This window comes from Tetrao urogallus (assembly GCF_951394365.1).
Source record: "Tetrao urogallus genome assembly, chromosome: 16".
Lineage (NCBI taxonomy): Eukaryota > Metazoa > Chordata > Aves > Galliformes > Phasianidae > Tetrao > Tetrao urogallus.
In genome coordinates, this window is record NC_136829.1 from 11,450,913 (window position 1) to 11,472,380 (window position 21,468).

General features: G+C 43.6%; 3 protein-coding genes across 3 annotated transcripts; 2 read left to right on the top strand and 1 right to left on the bottom strand.

The window, feature by feature from the left end:
* Window positions 1-2,207: 2,207 nt before the first annotated feature.
* LOC306952548 (uncharacterized protein) lies at window positions 2,208-3,559 on the top strand (the record flags this gene model as incomplete). Its single annotated transcript, XM_079543263.1, is given in 3 exon segments — window positions 2,208-2,251; window positions 2,720-2,754; window positions 2,757-3,559. Coding segments are annotated over 3 exon segments (882 nt in total).
* A 5,006-nt stretch (window positions 3,560-8,565) lies between these two features.
* TUBB1 (tubulin beta 1 class VI) lies at window positions 8,566-11,814 on the bottom strand (the record flags this gene model as incomplete). Its single annotated transcript, XM_079543326.1, has 4 exons — window positions 8,566-9,629; window positions 9,751-9,861; window positions 10,039-10,147; window positions 11,758-11,814. The coding sequence occupies 4 exons, from the start codon at window positions 11,812-11,814 to the stop codon at window positions 8,566-8,568; spliced, it is 1,341 nt and encodes a 446-aa protein (XP_079399452.1).
* Window positions 11,815-14,998: 3,184 nt separating this feature from the next.
* On the top strand, window positions 14,999-19,066 carry CTSZ (cathepsin Z; the record flags this gene model as incomplete). Its single annotated transcript, XM_079543339.1, has 6 exons — window positions 14,999-15,135; window positions 15,538-15,701; window positions 17,040-17,219; window positions 17,801-17,951; window positions 18,266-18,428; window positions 18,953-19,066. The coding sequence occupies 6 exons, from the start codon at window positions 14,999-15,001 to the stop codon at window positions 19,064-19,066; spliced, it is 909 nt and encodes a 302-aa protein (XP_079399465.1).
* Between the last annotated feature and the right edge of the window lie 2,402 nt (window positions 19,067-21,468).

The following is a 21,468-nucleotide window of genomic DNA, read 5'->3' on the forward strand; positions in this document are numbered from 1 at the left end:
GAGAGGAAAGGAGGGGAGGAATGGAGCAGGGTGGTATTGCACAGATGATGTTATTTCCTAGTCTGTAAAGAGAAGTGCAATAATGGTGCTTATTTAACTAGGATCACAGAATCATAGGGGCTGGAAGGGACCTCCAGAGATCATAGAGTCCAGGTTCCCTACAGCAGGATCCTAAGTCAGCCTAACCTTTCAAAGAAACAGAAGCACCTGTAAGACTTAAAACTTCTGAAAAAGCGCCCCAGCCCTGGCTGCCACCTCCATGCTTTTTAAAGTTTGATTCAGCACTGTAACAGACTTAGACAGAAAGTTTTAGGTTATCGTGCTATTTTATCGTAACATTCAAGAAAAAGCTAGCAAGCACATCAAAACATGTACAAAATCATGCACAACATTCTTAGACCTTGAACGTACCTGAATTCTTCTCTGCAGATCCTGGGCTCCTCCACAGACTATTTATTCCCAGATGGGCAGCTAAGACTTGGCAGACCCTGCAAAATATTTTCAACTTGAATCCAGATGTCCAGAAGTTAAAAATAAGTTTCCTCATCTGCTTCATCAAATAACCTTCAAAATGTAATAGAAAACAACACAGAAGTGCAACTTTATTTTAAGATTAGAGCTGATTTTGGAGCATGTTTTCTGCTGTGCTCTGTGCTTAGTGCTGTGCTTAAACAAAGAGGAGATTTAATAGGAGATGACCTTTATTGTCATCAGCATGCCATGATTTCCAGTAGCTGTGGAGCAGATTAGGGTCATCAGCAGAGAGAACAGCAGAGCATTAGCAGCATAGCCCAATACGGCTTACACAAGCAGAGAAAGGAGATAAATCCACAGCTATCAAAGGTAGGAAGTATGACTACTGATCTGTATATTTTATACAATAGTAACCGTAATTCCATGTTTCTTGACAGTGTTATTTCATAGAAAAATAGGCAATAACCTTATGGAGTTAAGGCATAAAGAATGCAGTGAAGGGGTAATGGCTCTTATAATCTGTTGGAAATCACGTTGATACTGGCTTTTCTTTCTACTGTAATTTTCCTTCTGTGCAATTATTTTTCTTTCCTGTACAATGTACTTGAGAAACTTTATAAGATTAAAGTCAGTCACCAAGCAATGCAGTTGTTAAACAACAAGGGCTTTTTTTTTTTTTTAAGGAATTACTTAGTTTTATTTTCTTACTGTGAGCAGAGGACAGCATACAAAGATGCATCAGGAAAGATTTGTGTGCTCTGCCTTCTCATCTACAGATACTGACAAAATTACAACCACGCTGCACGAGCTCTAAAGTTACAGATACACTATGAATACACATTCAGGTGCATTCATGAACTATTTCAGATCTCATCATTGGCACATATCAGCTTTTTTTGTTTTGTTTTGTTTTTAACTCTGTTAATTTTTGTCTTGTGTTAAACCCCCACTTTTAATATTTACACAGCAAAACATTATTCCTGTCACCTTCAGTCTGTGTTCAGCAGACACCTGCCGCTAAAAGGTGACCTCAGTGGGAGTGCTGGTGATTATGCTAAATCCATTATACATGCAGCAGTTGTGTAATCACAGCAAAGCCTGGATGTATTCACCTGAGAAAAGGCAGTCTCCTATTGCTATATCCACTTCCTTGGTCCATAAAATACTCCTGGGATAACTTTCTGAAGAACTCTGTGCCATCTTCTGCCTATGACTGGAAAAACAACAGGGTTCAACTACTGTTTTACAACAGTCTTGACATGAGAAGGCAGCAGCTGCAGATCAGCCTCTTGATCCACTCGTACTATAATTAGGTGTACCTTTTTGAACTAAAATATCAGCTGTTCCATTTCCTTTTTAATTAATGCCTCCATTCTATCTCTGTAATGTTATTCATCAATTCAAGCTTACCACAACCTAAAAATTACTCTCGTTACAGTTCAAGTTTTATGCCCAGAGGTACAAAATTAAAATAATAAAATAAGACCTCACATTACCTAAAACCAAGCAGAACTGATACGACTGCGTATTTCTTTACCACAGCATCAGTTTAGCATACTGCTGGCTTTCAAAAATAAATCCTGTACTCGCTGTGGAGAAAAATTAGTTACTTCCTTTGCTACTTTGTTAGCATCATCAGGAAGATCCACAGTTTTGAGTTAGACATTATGAATCAGAAGGAAGGAATCAGTCACACCTTTACAGTGAGAGGCTGGGTTTGACTCGAAGCCACCATGTACATCTGTGCACTTCTTATTTTCATCTCTGTACATAAGCAGTAAGCAGCCCGGTGTCTGGATATCCTCTGCTATCTGGAAAAGAGAAACAAAAACATTTTCATTTCCATTACATTGCATTGCCACTGTTTTATTGCAGACCTTCAGAGGGTACTCTTTGTCAGGCTGTCACAGATGTTAAAATCTCACTGAACAGGGAGAGCCATGCCAAGACACAAAAATGGCTTCTACTGTAGATACTCTTATGGATGTGTACTTCTGTACTGCTCCCCTATGAAGGAGCAGTATTCTAAATAATTCTACGAGCTTTTACTACTCAACTTTCCTGTACAAAATCAGCAACATCAAGAGAGGTAAGGACTAGAATTGTGTGTTTAGTTATTTTCAAAACTGATACTTTTTGAGTTTCATTGTGTCTTTTAAAGTTGTTCTGATGTTAGTAGAGATCTTCAGTTAAAAATATTTCCAATTTAAAATTGGTCATGTTGTGAATTTACTTGGCTTTTCAGTTTCGTCTCTCACCTGGACCTTCCTGGTCTCACTTTTTGGCCTCCCTGGACCCCTCCAGTGTAAAGACTTCAGCCTCCTTGGAACTCTTAAAAAAAATCCCCTTTTCAGATTCTTTGGATCTCTCCAGTCTGAGCTCTTCATCCTCTGTGGAATTTTCCAGTCTCACTTCTTCATCTTCTCTGGACCTTTCCAGTCTCACGTCTTCAACCTCTTCAGACTTCTCCAGTACATCCTCTTCAGTCTCCTTAGAGCTCTCCAGTATCACCTCCTCAGATTCCTGGGAGCACTCCAGTTTTACCTCCTCCATTTCACTGGACTTATCAAGTCTCACCTCCTCAGGCTCCCTGAATCTCTCTGGCGACAGTTCCTCACTCTCCTTAGATCTCTCAAGTCTCACCTCGATACCTTCTCCAGACTTCTCCAGTCCAACTTCTTCATCCTCTTTAGACCTCTCCAGCCTCACTTCTTCACCCTCCCTAGATGCCTCCAGTCATTCAGCTTCCTTAGATGATTCCTGCGAAATCCTTTCGACCCCAACATGCATCTCAGAGCAAACCTCAACCTCTTCAGAATCACTGGATCTCACTGATTTTAACTACTTCATGTTTCAGGGCTCCTCTGAGTTACCCTCATCGACTGCTGAGGATGTTTCCAACCTCATCTCTGCACCCTTCACGGATGTCTCCAGCGTCTCCTTTCAGGATTCTTCTTCCCTCACTTCCTCAATTCCTTTGGACATTTCTAACCTCACAACTTCAGTTCCCACTGATGTATCCACTCTCACGTTTCTAGATGTTGCTAATCGCACCTCTTCAGCTTCTCTTGATCTCTGTATTTAACTCTTTTAATATATCCTTTCTTCTCTCTGCAAACTCACTGTACCCTTATAAGCCTCCCTCCTTTGTGTGCTCCTTTTTAACTTATGTTTCCTACGCCTCTAAAAGATTTTATCTGAAGGGAGATTCAGGCTTTACAAATACATTCTAGCATTTAAACAAAACTTGAACAGGGCTTGAAAACAGTTTGTACAACTCTACAATGGTGCCTTGTTTACAGGTTTATAAATATCAATATATACTCTGCAATTTTTGTAGAGTTTAATTTCAGTCATTAAGGTAATTTCCATTCTGTCTCAGCATGGTACCTCTCCCACAGATTTAATTCACGCTGACAGTTTGTCTTTCAAAACCTACAAATAGTAAATAGAGCTAAATGTGTAAATAATTGCACCCACATCATGCATCTCCCAAACAGACTGAAATCTGAGTGCACTGCACAGAACTGCAGAGGCATTTCACATGAAGATACAGAAAGGGAAGATGAGGTGGGGGGCAAAACAGCTGATAAAAAGAGGAACAGGTGAGAGACAGCCAGGTGGGGAGAGAGAACATAGGGACACACAGCAGGAACTCAGGTGTCCATTTCAGCTGCAAGAACTTCTGTTCTGCTGAGCCATGTTTATGACCTGGGCAGCTCACAAGGCTTAAACTGTTGGTCCAGACAGAAGGAAACCCTGCTTTCAGAATGTCAGTGTAACTGCAGTGTGATCTCAGCAGAGACATCAACTGGCAAGTAAGGACAGGAAGTTCTGCCTTCCCACTCTCCCTTCCTGGTTGCTGTGCCTATTAATTACACTAATAAGGTAATCATCTTCTCGTACTGGCTTATGATATTCTGGAGACAGATGACAATGTACCTGGTGAAAAACTGTTGGTTTTTTTTTTTTCCCCTGTAAATCTATCCTGTTATCACTACTATGCGATTGTTAATTACAGCAGCTCTGAGCTGCGATCTCTAATAAAGAACATTATTCTATGCTTTAAAGCTTTGCTATCATCAGTTAAATCATCACTGCACAGTGACGTGACAGCACTCCGTGGTCCCAAAGGAGGTGAGCAAAGAGGAACCAAGTCAGCCCAGGACCTGCATGGCTCCTCAGGGCGTCCCACAGGCTGGTTTGGTTTTGGAAAGAAGACACAGGGAAGAGGTATGAATACTTAAATACAAGGATTTAATAAAACAAACAATCCAAGATCTCCTTAGCCCTAATTACTTCAACATCTGCATATTATATATGGGAATTGTCTATTTTCCCATCATTTACTGAAAAGTGGATCATAGCCTCGAGTTTGCCGTATTTTCTGTGGTTAATCTGTTTGGAGAAAGCATTTCATAGCACTTCAGGTGCGTGAAATAAATGCACCTTATAGCCAAAGGAATCCCACACTGAGGGCACGGATCAGGACAGGCACAGCTTAAACTCCAAACAAAGGCAGCCTGCACTGCAGCAATCAGTAGCTGCACAGGTTTACAGATCGCTTTCATCCTCACACTCTTAAACTGAAAATGCTGGGAAGTGATAGCAAAAAGAAGGAAAGACAACTGATAGAGCTTGGGGAAAAGAAAACCCAAAACGCCTTTAGCCCTTGCCTGAATTCTTGGATTACACGAGAGCTTCTTAGCGAAGAGTTAACACGTCACCAACATACGTACTTTACGGCCACGTGTAATGCGGCACGTTACCGGCTCTGAACCACTGCAGGCCACGCGCAGACCTTTTCTGGATCCCTGAAGCAGGGCCCAACCGGCCGAATCTGGAGCTGAAGCCGAGGCCACCCCGACTCACACCCTGCCCCGGGTAAAACACGCAGAGAACCGCGGGGCGGAGCCACGCTGAGCGCCCAGCGCAACCGCCGCGGAAAGTCGATTCCCTCTCGCGAGACACCTCGAGAAGAAAGGCGGAAGTCGCGCGCCCCGTTCAGCCTGCTGATTGGTCGCTACCGGAGAGCGGTAACTGGGACCAGTGTAACCGACCGGTTACCATTGGTCAGCTTTCCTAAGGTAAGTCGAATTCTGATTGGAAGAAAGATCACTCTTGGTTGCTGATTGCCTAGGAAGCAGCGGGGCGGTCTTTCCTCTTCCGGTGGGCGCTGACCTTGTGGGCAGCGGAGCGTCCGTTCATCCGCAGCCATGGTGGCGTACTGGCGGCAGGCCGGGCTCAGGTAGCGCCGGCGGTGGCTGAGGGCGGGCCGGTGCCGTTAGGTTCCCAACTTGATTCTCCTCTCCTTTCTCCTTCTGTTTTCAGCTACATCCGGTACTCCCAGATCTGCGCTCAGGTTGTCAGAGCGGCGATGAAGCCTCAGTACAAAGCTGAGGCGGAGAGGGCGGCGACGGCGACCGTGAAGACTGTGAAGAACAAGAAGGAATAGCGGGGCCAATAGGTGTGAGCGCGGCGTGTCTCGTGCCGCGGTTGGAGGAGCGGCACGGGGCTCCGTGTGCGGGGCTGGGGCTGCTCTGTGGCAGTGCGGGGATCGCTGCGCTCTGAGCGCGGGGCTGTGCGCCACTTAGGCTCTGCGTTGAAAGGTTTGGGTTTTGTTCGAAGTTATCTGTGCAAAGGCTGCTTGATAGCTGTGGAAGAGACCTGCTGCTTGTATCTCTGTGTGTGACACTGCACGTGCAGCCAGCAGCTCAGGTCTCTTCTGGGCTCTGCCTGAAGCACTACATAACAGGTAATTTGCAAGGGCAGTTTTGTGTTGGGGACTGTTACACTGATGGGACAACAGCCTGTCCCCATAAAGTCAGTGTTCGTACCTTAACATTACTGCAATTATGCTAGCAGAGAGTATTGTTGCTGAAACGTCTTTTTGTAAGATGCTTGTAACTGACAAGAGTGTCATAAAATACATCTCTGTACCAAGGCCTGCAGCTCACAAGGCTGGCAGGAGCCATGCTTGGTTTTGTAAAAGTTGTTGTAAGTATGATCAGGAGTGATTGATTGCGTTACACATCCAGAAAAAATAAGTAGTGATAACATAAATGTTGGACAGATCTATTCTTGATCTGAGAATAAGCATTGCACTGCTTGAAGTCTGCCTGCATGTGTTCTCTTAAATCGAGTAATTTGTATTTTAAATCTCTCGTAGGAACTGCTCTGTGAACATGAACAGCAAACTGCAAGCTGTAGGCAAGACTGCAGTATAACATCAACACGTTAACAGTAAAATTTGCCCATGTACATAAATCAGCTAATAAATTTCAGTGCTGAATAAACAAATGAATGTGTGGCAACTGTTGTTCCTTTGGAAACAAAGTACTCCCTTTTGCAGAGACACTTATCTTTCGTGTGTGTTAGAATGGATGACTTTTATCACACTCTACCATTTGTTAGCAACAGATGTTTATTGTCAAGGCAGATCTCTTTGTGGCTTTCATGCTGATATTTCAGGTCTATTAATAAGAGAGAGATGTAAGTGCTGTTTAACATTTTTTTGCCTACTTCATTTCCATAATGAATGAATACTTTTGTGCTCAGAATAAACTTTTTCAGCCGGAGACATTTTGATGTCACTTAAATTAAAGGCAGAACAAAGTAGAATACTTCTCCATGGAGGTGCTGCATGTGATCCATCTCCAAGACTGAAGCATGATCAATGAATCAGGAGTTGGAGGTGGCTCCCTGTATGGGGTGGGAAGTGCAGAAGGCTCTGGGCTGTATTACTGTCCCTGTTAGCACTTGGTCACTTTCCCTGTGAGGGAGCAGGCATGGATTCACTAGGAAGCAGCAGGAATGGAGGGGAACACAGTCATTTCCCCTAACCAAGTGAAGATGGAGTATATTTCTGCTGCTGTGTATCTCAACAGCAAGTATAACGTTGTCCCTGTGCATAGGAAGGAAGATGACGTACTTCCATGACTGGCTTCAGATTTGTGTTTACTGAGATGCTTCTACTGCTGACTATAATACAAAAGACTGAAACATGAGGCATGGCTTTCTTCAGAGTATAACAAAATCTCTTCCGAGAGAACAGTAAAACAACAAGGTGTTTTTTCTTTTTTTTTTCAAGTAAGAATTTTTAAGTGCATGTTAGTCATTATAAACCATGATTTTTGCCTACTAAATTTTTCAAGTGTTAAACTATTTTACAGAATGCTGTATATTTTTATTTCAAGGAATGTTATAAATGCAGTGTTAAGTAGATGGCTGTGAAAGGCATATTTTTCTTCCTCAAGGTATTTTTCTTATTTAGTGATTGACATTGAACTTACTTCTCTTATTTAGCTGCAAACCATTCCATCTGTTGCTGTACTGAGTGATAGGAAGAAAATTTACAATAGTTACTACATAGGAGGGAAACAAAAAACAAAACACCACACCAAAACTGTTAAACTGTTTACAACTTGGTATGCTAGTGTAACTGAAGCTATAGTTTGAAATTGAAATAAGCCACAAAATGAGTACAAGCTCTGCAGTAATGCAAGCCAGCAATGTGACAGAACTATAAAAATATATCCTCTTATCAAAATTTAAAAAAAAGTGAATATTTAGTCATTTGTTTTTCCCCTTCATTCTGCTGCTAAAGGAACTGAAATTGTCTGCAGCTCTAGATGCATCTCTAGAGTGCATGATGGCATGCTGCCTTTATAGGCCCTACACGTTTGTGTTCCCAACACAGCAGCAAGTTCACAAGCAAAACATGGACTGTGGTTACCTGAAAATAAGTAAATCTGACAAGTTTATAACATCTTTTGCAATTGCTTGTGATCCTAATACACACACACAGGCTGTATATTGTATATCTAGCAATAATATTCCAGAAGGGAATACATTTACAAGACTGTTAGGAGGGAACCTGTCTTCATAGTGGATCATTTCTGGGAGTGATTTAGTGTAGACAGGAAAGTAGAGCATACCTGCTGTTAATTTCAAAAGCACTGCATTGTAACTTTGGAGAGGAAAATAATCTTAAGGAAGGTGTTATTTTTGTTACGTGGCTTGTGGCTGGTGCTTTTCCTTTAGTGAATGACAACAGGCTTACTTAGAGAATGTTTTATACTGCCACTGTTTTTATGCTTCCTTTTCTGGGCTAGCTTCCACTTCTTCGTATTCCTCAACATCCGCAGTGGCATCTTGGTACTGCTGGTACTCAGAAACAAGGTCATTGGTGTTTCCCTCTGCTTCAGAAAACTCCATCTCATCCATGCCTTCTCCAGTGTACCAATGGAGAAACGCTTTTCTTCTGAACATAGCTGAAAACTGTTCAGAAACCCTGATGAAGAGCTCCTGAATGGCCGTGTTATTGCCAATGAAGGTAGCTGCCATCTTCAGTCCTCGCGGTGGTATGTCACACACAGCCACTTTGACATTATTAGGGATCCACTCCACAAAGTAGGAGCTGTTCTTGGTCTGGACAGACAGTAACTGTTCATCCACTTCTCTGGTAGACATTCGGCCCCTGAAGATGCATGCCACAGTCAAATAACGCCCACGACGGGGGTCGCAGGCTGCCATCATGTTGCGTGCATCAAACATCTGTTGAGTAAGCTCTGGCACTGAGAGGGCTCTGTACTGCTGGCTACCTCGTGCTGTTAGAGGAGCAAAGCCTGGCATAAAGAAATGCAGGCGAGGAAAGGGCACCATGTTAACAGCCAGCTTCCTCAGATCTGCATTCAGCTGACCAGGAAAACGGAGTGAGGTTGTAACACCGCTCATTGTTAGGGACACCAAGTGATTGAGGTCACCATAGGTGGGATTGGTGAGCTTTAAAGTTCTAAAACATATATCATATAGTGCTTCGTTGTCGATGCAAAAGGTTTCATCTGTGTTCTCTATTAGTTGATGGATGGAGAGGATGGCATTATAGGGCTCTACAACTGTGTCAGATACTTTGGGTGAAGGAACAACGCTGAAAGTGTTCATAATTCTGTCGGGATATTCTTCTCTGATTTTGTTGATGAGGAGTGTGCCCATACCTGAGCCCGTACCACCACCAAGAGAATGGATGAGCTGGAATCCCTGCAGGCAGTCACAGCTCTCACACTCGTTCCTGACCACATCCATGACATTTTCAATCAGTTCAGCTCCTTCTGTGTAATGGCCCTTAGCCCAGTTGTTTCCAGCACCTGAATTACCTGTAAGCAGAATTACAGAAAGAACAACCACATTAACAAGAGTAGGGTTTTTTTTAGGAGAGGTAAAGGCAAGTTTGGACCATTAGCCTTGGTTGGTTTGCTAACAGCAAGATGTACATACCATGAATAAAATTGTCAGGTCGAAATAGTGGGCCAATTTTGCTAGATCGTACACTGTCCATTGTACCAGGCTCCAAGTCCACCAAGATAGAACGGGGCACATATTTATGGGCTAGGACAAAAGGAAATGAACAACTACTGTTAGAAATAAGAGACAGACTTATAATCTATTCAAAAAAATTCAACCCACCTACAGGTCTTGGGGAGGGGATTTCTTTAATTCTATTGATTCTTTTAACCTTCCTGTTGGCCCTGCAAATTGCTGACGCCCTGCGCGCTGTGCACTTACAATAAGCCTCATTGAAGTACACGTTAATTCGCTCAAGCTGCAGCGATGCATTCCCATGGTAGTTTCCAGCAATATCAATTCCATGTTCATCACTTATCACCTCCCAGAACTGGAAAAAGAAAGAGGTTCAAAGTCATAATTAATTCATTTTTTCAGTGCAATGTGTACAGCATGAGCTCTGCTGCTCTTGTGCCGGTGGCTGCACACAAGGAGGGAACTGTGCCTGAAGCAAGGAAGGCTTTGCCATTTGTTAATTAGGCTGTAGAGGGTGGAAGAACAATCTGAGTACAAAAAATGAATGAAATGCAATAGTACCCATCACAGCAGGGATCCTCATCACCCCCCTGCACCTAATAAGTTCAGGAGAAATGCTTAGTAGCCCATTTATGCTGGTTGGATTATTGCCTATGCACTTTTAAGGTGGAGACCTCAATTCATTCCTTAGCAATAAACTATTGTAAGTTTAAGCAACACAGAATTAGTTTAAATAGCACCAGTATTTGGTATGAACGTAACAAAAACCCAGTGTTGGGGCAGGGAGGGGTGTCTGTCATGGACAAGTGGGGCTGCGGCATGGCAAAGCTGTCTCAGCAAGTATGTTTTATCTTGACATTCATATGGCTGTCCTGTGCTGGGGCTCTTATCTTGGAGCTGCCATAGAGGCAATGTAGACCCACCCAGCTACTATAATGACCCAGCTATTCTAACTTTAAAGATCTTTTGGTTTAACATCCAGTCTCATTTTAACTGTACAAACACAACACTGCCAACATGTGCGTGGTATGTTTATGTATGTGTGCTACTATATAGGTCTTGTTAGACTTAAGTGGTTCCCAGGGCAAATACAATAGAAACATGATTCACCTTTCAACCTTCAGAATGGTTGCACTTAAACTGTGTCTAGCATTACATTTCCTGGCCATCCAAGCTTCACGTGTGAATAAAAGAAACCAAGGTGACATTTGCAAGAGCGAGAAATGGAGGAAGAACACAAGGGAACAGCACTTCAACTACCATGCTTCTTCAAAGACACCCCCAGTCACTAGTTTTTACTTTTATTTTTTGGTATTACTTCCTACTAGTGAACAAAAAAGGATGTTTAGGACATCACACAGCAAAAAGTAACATTTGAGTTTTTTTTCCTCCTGGTACATAAAGTTAGCAGTGACTGACCTCTCTAAACCACTGTTTAACCTACAAAAATGGACTCCAAATGACACAGCTGTCTCTCATAGGAGGCTAGTAGGCAGGACTAGGAAAGCCTAATTGCTCACTGATAGCACAGGGTGTTCTGCAGAATAACACAATCCCATACCAATGATCATTATGCGGCAGTTGGTGCTGTGCACCTGAACTGAAGTACTGCCATGGCAAATTTGCAGTCCTGAAGTCACTGGCTCCTTCACTTGTCCTGGTAATTTGTAGACTGGATTAATGCCCCTGGGAACACAATCCCAGCACACTCTGGAGCGCTTACAAACACTGTACTACAGTCATTGCAGACGCTTCACTCTTCGAGTTTCAACCTTCGCATGAAGAGCAGGTCCATCTTACTGTGTTCTCATCAATATACTCACTTTCATGGCTAACATTTTCTTCATCCTATCCCCGAGTCAACAAAGCAATTGACCCTCCTTCAAAATCCCCATCTGTTAACGATGTTTGACTCGGTAGCAATGATAGCACTTATTCCTAATAAGTAATATTGAAAGACCATACCTTAGCTCCAATTTGGTTTCCACACTGGCCAATCTGAAGGTGCACGATCTCACGCATTTTGTGTATCTTAAGTGTTGGTAGCTACAACCTAGCACAGCTTTTCCAGCTGCAGTCCCTAGGAGAAGCCCTCGCTCTGCTGCTGTATCAGCTACACCCAGCACAGTCTGCCCCTCAGGGCCCTTTTATACTGCTGGGACTGTCACTCTGCCAGCAAGGGGAGTAGCTGACTCCTCACAAGTGGCTCATCAGATGTTTCACAAGGAGGCAAAGCATCTACTCACCGTTTGGAAGAGACAATTGTCACATACACACAACACTTAATTCCAGTTCTTTGTGCAGCAGTGTGACTCCAGACTGTGCGCACCGCATTGGTGCTTAATGATTTTATGTATATCGTATGTAGAAACACATGTTCATGTAGGAAGAGTACAAGCAAAAATGAACAGCACTAAGTACCTCTGCTTCTACCACATAAACTGTACTCGTAATGAAAGTCACACACTGCAACATCCATAATAAAAACAATAACAGCTTCTGAGCAATAATTCCCTATAATGACAACATTAGCACGCTGCCTGGCAAACTTGCAGTTCACTATTAAGCATCATTTGCAGTGTACAACTGCATGAAGAAGAGGGACACAGCCAGCAAGAAAAAATACTTTGTAAGACCTGAACATAACCGTGCACTCCCAATTCCCTGTGTGCTGCTCAAACATTTAATAGGAATCCATAATTTTCAGCCAATCTGAGAACTGGGTCAACCAGTGACCAACTTGTACAGACGCCTTCTCTGTCCCCACTCCTCTCTCCCACCACTAAGAAAGACAATATTTCTTATATTATTTTTCTTATTTTCTTGTATCTGAGGCGTAGCATTGGAATTCTCCAGGAAAATGCTGGAGTGAAATCCCAGTTCTGGTGCAATTAGCTGTAACGCCCATAGCGTGAAATGCTTCACTGCACTTAAGGAAATAATGCAAGCCTGAGTGAAACGTGACTGCTGATAAACAGGGCCAATATCATTGAGCAACAGAAGCCCAGGATGGACTGTCTTCTGGAAACAGAGTACTTTGTTTATGTCAGATGACTGACACTGCTTTGCTAGTGTTATTTTTAAGGATAGGAGAAAGAACTATAATTAGGAAAGCACTTTTGGTTATTTTGCATGAAAAGATGGCACTGCAAGGACTAGGCTTTTTGAAAGTAACTTTTACCACATTATGGGTGACTAATGATAAGGAATCTATGAGCTTTCATTTTGTTACAAGAGAAAAATCAGCTTATTCCAGACTTCCCTACCACAGATGACTTCCACTTTCCCACCAGCCAATGCAGGAGCAGATAACTTCTTCCAAGACAAAGTTTAGTAACGCAGCAGCATCACAAAAAGGAGCTAGGAAACACTCTGTCACTCCCTGCCAAGCTATAAACTGTCATTAAAAGCAAGATCCATAATAAAGTAACACGTAAAGTAAATAAAGATCTGTAAGTAAAGAACTCCAACAGGTCAAGGCTGTGCCCACCACCCTTTGGTGCAGAAGCCTTTTCCCAACATGGAACCTGACCCCCCACAGCCCTTCTGTTGGGTTCTGATTGGGGGCTGCAAGGACACAAGGTGTCAGACAGCAACTAACAGCAAATAAATGTTACTTAACATATCCAATGTGTTAATTTACAATAACTAAGATTTATGGAGAAGCCAAAGACCCCAATTTTTTGTCCAAAATGTTTGGCAACATAATTTCAGCAGCACTCACTGAGGGCATTTCAGGGCATTTCACAAGCAGGGGGAAAAAAAGAAGAAAAAAAAAAAAAAAGAAAAAAAAGAAAAAAAAGGGAAGTGAAGGAAATATGCAATATAGAATCACGAAACATTGTTTTCGCATATTTCCTTTCCTTTTTGTCTCTTGCTAAAAATATCTCCTGGGAGTCATATGCCTCCTCTGAAGCAATTCCTAATGCAGCCTTTATTACTATTGCATGTGACACAAGGAATCCCAGTGCTTTGTAGAAGTGCTTTTATGCCTCTTTTCTGGCCCTCTCTAACGGCGCTTCTATGTGGCCTCACATCTCCCTTCATACCAAACCTGTATGAAAAGCACGTTTCTCTCTAGGTTTTGTTTGCAGCTCTGTCATGCTTCATTGCTGAGAAACCTCGAGCCTGTTAGCTTCTCAAGTACACTTCCTAAGGGACAGACATTTGCTGCTGCAGATTAGCAGCATGTGTCACAAGGGAGAGAGGAGACGTGGGGAAGGGTTGGCTCTGAGCAACTTTTGGCACAGCAGAGATTAGGGGCAGCCTGGCACCGAGCCCAGCTGTTACCAGCCTGTCCCACAGCTCCTGTTATCAGCCTGACCGCTGCTTCCACCATCATCAGAGTGGGCCTGAGATACCAAAGTCTGGTGATGGGTGTAAGGAAGGACCACAAGCAACCTGCATTTGTGGTTACTGGGTTGTTTGATTGTTTATTTGTTCTTTTTTCTTTTTCCTTATTTTTTCACTTTTCACCACTCCAGTACACATTAGCAACAAATATACACATGCAGGGAGGCATTCAGGGACGTTTTTTTTTTAACGTAGTTTTGCTTAGAAGGAACCAGTTTTTCCACAGTAGCGGAGAATATATTTTAAATTTGAAATGAAGAGCCACGAACAACATCCTCAGCGCTGTAAGTCACCTCATCCCTATCCCAGCCAGCCCGTCCTTCCCATGGCTCTTTCAGACCTGCTCTGCGCTGCCGAGGGGCAGGCAGCCACCGCTCAGTCTGAGACACACCTGCCTTTCAGACACCCGGCCCGTCCTGCCGCAGCCCCGCTCAGCTCTCGCCGCGCTGTTGGCTTCTTTCCCTTCCTCCTCAGCGCCTCCGTTTCTCTGACCATTAAAGGCACCGTCCTCGCGCCTCTTACAAAACGCGCTGAGAGCCGGGGAGGAGCTGCCTGCGGGCTGCTAAACCTGCTTACAAAGCGGAGCGGGCGGTCTGGCGGCCTGGCCCGGCAGCCCGGAGGGAACTCTCTACCCCGGCCCGGCGCGGCGCAGCGCCGCAGCCTCACAACCCGCCGCGCTGCTCACAACCCCCTCGCACCTCCACAAGCGCTCCAAGCGCTCCCCGCGGGGCCGCGCCCGCAGAGCCGAGCGGAGCCGCCCCGCCCGGTCCCAGCCCATCGCTGGGGTCTCCGCCCCGCCCTTCAACGCCGGCGCCGCGGCCGCGCGGGGCAGGGAGGTGCTGCGGTGCTCGGCATGGCTGGTCCGGCGCGGCGCCTCGCGGCCCTCCTGCTGCTGCTCTGCGGCTGCCTCTACCCCTGCCGGGCCGGTCTGTACGTCAAGGAAGGGCAGCACTGCTACAAACCGGCCCCGCGCAGGGCGCCGGGGCTGAGGTGAGTTCTCCCGTCTCTCGCGGGCCGCCGCCCGGCTGCGGGCTGTCCGAGCTGCCCCGGTCCCTCTTGCCGCCGTCTTGCCGCAGCCCTGGCGCCCGGCAGCTTGGCGAGGCGGACATCGTCCGGGCACGGTCGGGAAGCGGCTCCGGGCAGCCCCGAACCCGCGGCTCCGGGATCCGCTGCCCGATCTGCGGCTGTCACGGGGCTGAGGGAAAAGGTCGGCACCGCTCCGCCGTCACGTGACCCGCGCCCCGGGCCGGGCGTTACGAAATGCTGGAAACTCCCGTGTTGTGGTTTTAATTTTTTTTTCCTTTTGTCTTTAAATTCCTTTAATTTCCATGAAAATTCCCCTAGTTTGCCTGAAGATGCAGGCAACCAGAGCTCTTCTTTGTCTCCATACAGAACCTACCCCCGGCCTCACGAGTACCTGGACATCGCCAAGCTCCCGCAGAGCTGGGACTGGAGGAACGTCAATGGCGTCAACTACGCCAGCACCACCCGCAACCAGCACATCCCTCAGTACTGCGGGTCCTGCTGGGCCCACGGCAGCACCAGTGCACTGGCAGGTACTGAGAGCTGTGTTCTCACCACCAGCCTCTTGCCCTCGGTGATCTGTAGCTCTTTGCTGAGCAAAGGGTGTTCAGTTTAAGCTTAGAAAACAGCTGATACAAGAGCAGCCAAAGATCACGTGAGGGGGGAGTACAGAGGTGGTTAAAAAGCTGTTTGCAGAAGGATTCTATCTGTAGTGCCTGCCAAGCTGCTATCTAGAGCAGGAATTCAGCATTCTGGTGAAGGAAGCTTATAAACAGGAGGGAGACTGCATTTTATGTGGCCTGACAGCGACAGGACAAGGGGAATGGTTTTAAACTAGAAGAGGGGAGATTCAGGTTAGATGTTAGGGGAAGAATTTTCACTCAGAGCGGCGAGGCTGTGACAGTGCTGCCCAGAGCTGTGGGTGCCCCATCCCTGGAGGCTCCCAGGGCCAGGCTGATCTGGTGAGAGCAGCCTCCCCATGGCAGGGGTTGGGGCTTTAAAGTCCCTGCCAACCCAACCCATTCTATTATTCTTCTCGGAGGGGCAATGAGAGTAGAAGCAAATACAAAAGCAGTCAGTGTGTCCCCATCCCTTTGTTGGTAGCTCAGCCTGCTGCACCCCCTGCTAAGGCAGCAAAAGGCCCTGCTGTGCTGAGACATGAGGAAATGAAAGTTTCCACTTATGGGAAGGGCCCTGTTAATTCAAATGAACTGACTACCACAGCATACAGACAAAGCTCTGTGAAAGTGTAGCTGAATGTCACATGTCTAATAGGGTTAGAAGAACGGTTCTGTCAGTTAAGATTGTTAATGCCCTGTGAGAAGCACCTTGTAAATATCAATTAGGAACCCTTTCTGCCAGGTAAGCAGCTGTTTCAGAAAAAATAAGGCAGCAGGATGGCAATACCCACCTGAGAGCAGATGGTGAGATGTTTTCGCAGCAGTGTGGGTATACTTCTGAAAGTTTTTTAACTGCTTTAAGCTTGTGACTGCTGTTCCTGGAGCCAGACAGCTGTGCTGCATGGGCTTATGAGTAGCATGCTGGTTTCATGATTTGTATTTTGATTTGAATTAAGAGCTCAAGGGCACTTCAAGGGTTTGAACAGATCTTATTATCTGCATCTTCTTGCTGAGTTTTTAATGGAAAAGGCTCGTAATGAAAACCCACAACCACTCAGCCTGCCTCGTGCTATGTGCCTTTCTGCAATAGAGGCTTTTCCAACCACAAAAACTGTTGCTTACACGTAGTTACAGGTTCACTGAAGGAGGCTGTTTTAACATTGGATGCAGTGTTTAACAGCCCAAGCCCAAGCGCTCCAGTAACAACTACTTGCTGCTACTTACTTATACTTTTATTTTTTTATATTGCAGATCGAATCAACATAAAGAGAAAAGGTGCATGGCCTTCTGCCTATCTCTCCGTGCAGAATGTGATTGACTGTGCTAATGCAGGATCCTGTGAAGGTGGAGACCACACGGGTGTTTGGATGTATGCCCACGACCATGGGATTCCAGATGAGACCTGTAACAACTACCAAGCTAAGAACCAAAGTATGATGCCTGTTTGCTTTGCGGTAGGGTTTCTGTCCAAATGCAGAAGATCTTGATCACTTCCTGGCTTTTGCATTTACTCGTTGCTGCCTTTCAGTGTAGTACCTGCTGCCTGACTAACAGAACAGGTTTCTGTGTGGGTCTTCCACTCTAGCTAGACAGCATAACGCAAATCGTGTCCAAACAAGCTAAACCACCTAAATTGTCTAAATTTGATCTCTTAAGTCTGTGATACATAATCTCTAATGTACCAAAATACTTAGGAGTATCTCCTCAACCTAAAAAAAGAAGAAATGAAATGTTTGTTCTAGTATTACTGGAATGGCTTTTGTTTTTGTAGAGAAGCACGCTTCATCATCCAAGCACTTGTGCCTATTCTGAAAAGAACAGTAACTGGTGATGATAGAAGCTCCAAGTATAATTTCCAGAAAAACAATTAGTTCATTAGAGATATGTATCAGTAATTATTCCTTATAGGATCTTCCTCAAATTAAGTGTAAAAGAAAAAAAAAAAATAGCATGGTATCATTAATTCACTTGAAGAAAAGCATTCTCTTGTGATAATTTCTTTCACTTTGCAGAGTGCAAGAAGTTTAACCAGTGTGGAACATGTGTCACTTTTGGAGAATGCCACGTGATTAAGAACTACACCCTCTGGAAAGTTGCTGACTATGGTGCTGTCAGCGGAAGGGAAAAAATGATGGCAGAAATCTATGCTAATGGACCCATTAGGTAAATAAATAATACATATTAAAACCAAAAGGTAGAAAAAAGGAAAACGTTTATGTACTAGTAATGTTTGGATTGAAATATCTGGAACTCAGTCTAATGACTGAATTTCTGTGCTCCAGCAGATGTTAGCAGCTCTGCACTAATGCACACTTCAGCTTGTTTGTAGATAAACTGAGCTCTGAAGTCAAAATGCAAAAAAAAAAAAGGTGGTGTTTTTTGTTGGTTTTGTTTTGTTTTTTTTTTTTGTTATGTTTTTTAGCCAGGCCTCCAACCTGATTCCTGTGTATAAAGCTGCTTGCTCTGTTTCATTACAGCTGTGGTATAATGGCTACTGAGAAGCTGGATGCTTACACTGGAGGACTCTATACCGAGTACAACCCCTCACCCACAGTGAATCACATTGTATCTGTGGCTGGCTGGGGAGTAGAAAATGGAACAGAATACTGGATTGTTCGTAACTCATGGGGTGAACCCTGGGTAAGGAAGCATGGGAAGAAAGATGCTTACAGAATTACTTTAGACGAACAGTGGAGTTTTCTCCACTTGCAGAGAGGTAGTTTTTCTACTTGCAAGGGGAGTTTGCAGCTAGGGAAAATAAAACTTTCTCTGAACTAGATTTTCAGTTAATTAAAAATGGGAACTGCCTAAGCTGAGGACTGAGATACTTGGCTAAAGTCACTTAGCTCACATCTACTTGATCTCAAATGCTGCCCTTTGTTGGGCACACGCCTTCTGTACAGGCAGCTGCAAATAGGTTGGTTGTAGGTAAAAATCAAGTCTGGGATGTAGGATATTTATCTAAAGGGGATGTAACTTCACCATGGCAAATTGCCCCTTCAAACAGGATTGTCCTGTGACCCTACTGCAATGCTTCTTCACTGAATTCCGAGATTCATTTCTAGATCATTCCCATTTAGAAAACAGAACAGATTCAGTAGCATAATTATGTTTTCAAAGTCACAATGTCTCTGCTTATACTGATGCAAATTAATTCTCTGCAGGGTGAAAGAGGGTGGCTCAGAATTGTGACAAGTGCATATAAAGGTGGAAGAGGAGCAGAGTACAACCTTGCTGTTGAAGAGGACTGCGCATATGGAGATGTTATCCTTCCTTGACTCTACACTGTACACCTTTTTTTTAGTAACTTTGGAATCTTCCCAGCACAACCTTGTTCTGTTTAAAGAAAAGCCTAAAACTCTCACAGTGCAGCTCTATCATGCTGTTGTGCAAAACTAGCCCAGATAATGCAACACTGAGTCTTCAAAGTAAAATAAATAAAAGCTGCCTTCAGATAATAATTTAGAATTTAAAAATTAAAGAAGTAATTCACCTATGAAAACGGTTGTCTGCCTTGTTGCACAGTACTTTAATCAGACTGTCTTCCAAATCTTTCTGTGTATATATATATATATACTTTTTTATAAAGACATATAGTGTACTAAGACAGGAAAAGTACACACAGTGTTTGGATCTAGAGCTTATACTAAAGTAACAAATAATTGTATGATATTTGCTTAATACTTTACGGAGATTTAAAAACAAACTTTTAACTCTGGACATGATAGGCTCAAAAACTAAATCCTCCTTAGTCTACTAGTGAAAAAAATGTTGCTGTAAGTCTTACTGTTTTTATCCAACCAAAGCGATAGCAGGATTTAAATCTTTCATTTGTTCCAATTCCTTGCTTTAATTTATGACTAGCTTTGATATTTTGCTTCTAGAAAGGCAAAGTATAAATTGCTACAAGCCAGAGCTTTCCTCCTGCTCACCAATATGAGGAAAGGCTGCAAAATTCTCTTCCCTAAAGCTGAGTCAATTACTAAGTGGCAATCAGTGCTATAGCAAGTGTCACTAACTGCCATTGTTAATTGTATTTAATAAACTGACAACATTATCTTATGTGATTGTATGCAATTTTAAGAGTTTATTAATACTTGTTTATTGCTGTACCTGACAAGAAGTCTCACATGGCAGCGTCGTTAGCTGAGGTAGTACTGCTGTAACTGAACTTGTGGGAGGGCTGCTCAGTGCCACAGTATGTAGCAACTATGATGGTTTTTTTTATTAAATAACCTCAAGTGAAGTTCCATTACACACACTGGAGCCTGAGCTACAACTTAGGAGGAAACTGTTGAGGGATAGCAGGGAACAAAGAAACATTCCGATGGTGTACAATACAATTTAGTAATCAATCTCCAAGAACTACTGTAAATCAAACTAACCTGTGAATTATGCCTCATTCAAACCTCACTGGTGTAGACAAGAAGCAAAGCAGTTTCTGTTATCTGTTGTCTCTCGGTGGGCAATTTCTGCAACTTACCTTGGCTTTATCTGTCAAAGCAAGAGCAGTCCGTTCATCACCAGAAGGTAAGTTAGGGCTGGCAGAGTGGTGAAGACCCACAAATGAATAAGGCTACTAGAGTCAAGGGTGAAATTAAGATTGTTGTGCTGTTCTGATTCTCTCTAAGAACATGTTTTAGACTAGTTAGGCCACATTCCAGAAAGCATTAAAGAATTGGAATAGACATTTTAACTCCAGATAAAAAGACAACCAAGAATCTCACGAAGTGTACTGGTTAGTTCCATGTGCCTCTTTGCTTTACCTTAGGAAAGTGACTTCACAGTGCCACTAAGGACTAATTCTGCCAAACTGCATTGCCTATTGTAAGTTAAGTCTCATTCAGCAGAATAAGGGAGTGTAGCAGTACTGACAATAGCACTGTTAAGTATTAACTAATCAAGTATCAGGTGAATGCAGAATTCAAGTGTTTAGAGGAAGGGATAATAAGCTTGAAGGCTGAGAAATGTGAAGAAGTATGGTTTGTTTGAACAGCTGGCCAATTTGCAATGGAGGCAGGAACAAACTGCTGTTATCACTAAGTTGATACATGAGGCAGGGCTACAGTCTAAAATGAAGTTTTGTAGGGCAAGTTGTTCTGCAGCTGTTAATTCAACTAAGAGGAAGTCAAGAACCAAATATGTATGATGATTCTACACAAATAGTATGAAAGAGAAGATCTCATGCAAGCTTAAGTGCTTAGATATCTACTCAAAGATAGGCACAGAAAGGAAGGTTTGAAGCTGTGCCTAGAAAACCTGCCAGCGATGCAAGGCAAGAGCTGAAGAAAGGAAAGATGCACTCCTTGTAGAAAGGGGTGAAGAATCTGTGCACCCAGCTTCTGTCTCAAGCTGTCGTGGCAGCCTGGAGTTTCCATTCATAAATCGCTGACAGCAGAAAAGAGCAAAGCGATTTGGTTTTTTAATTTATAAAACAGTTGGACCTAAAACTTTCACCTTTGTCTTTTAGAAAACAGGTTTCTCAGGAAGCAAATGTGCTTGTAAGGCACATCCAGGCTTGTTTGTGCCCCTTTTAAATACTTTACATGTACAGGAGAAATCAGGTTGATGAGCAGAAACAAAGAATGGACTGATACACTGTAAGAAGTCTCTGGAAAAGAACAGACCTTTATTTAAAGATACATTAAAATCTTGGGCTAATCCCCCACTGTTCAGCATC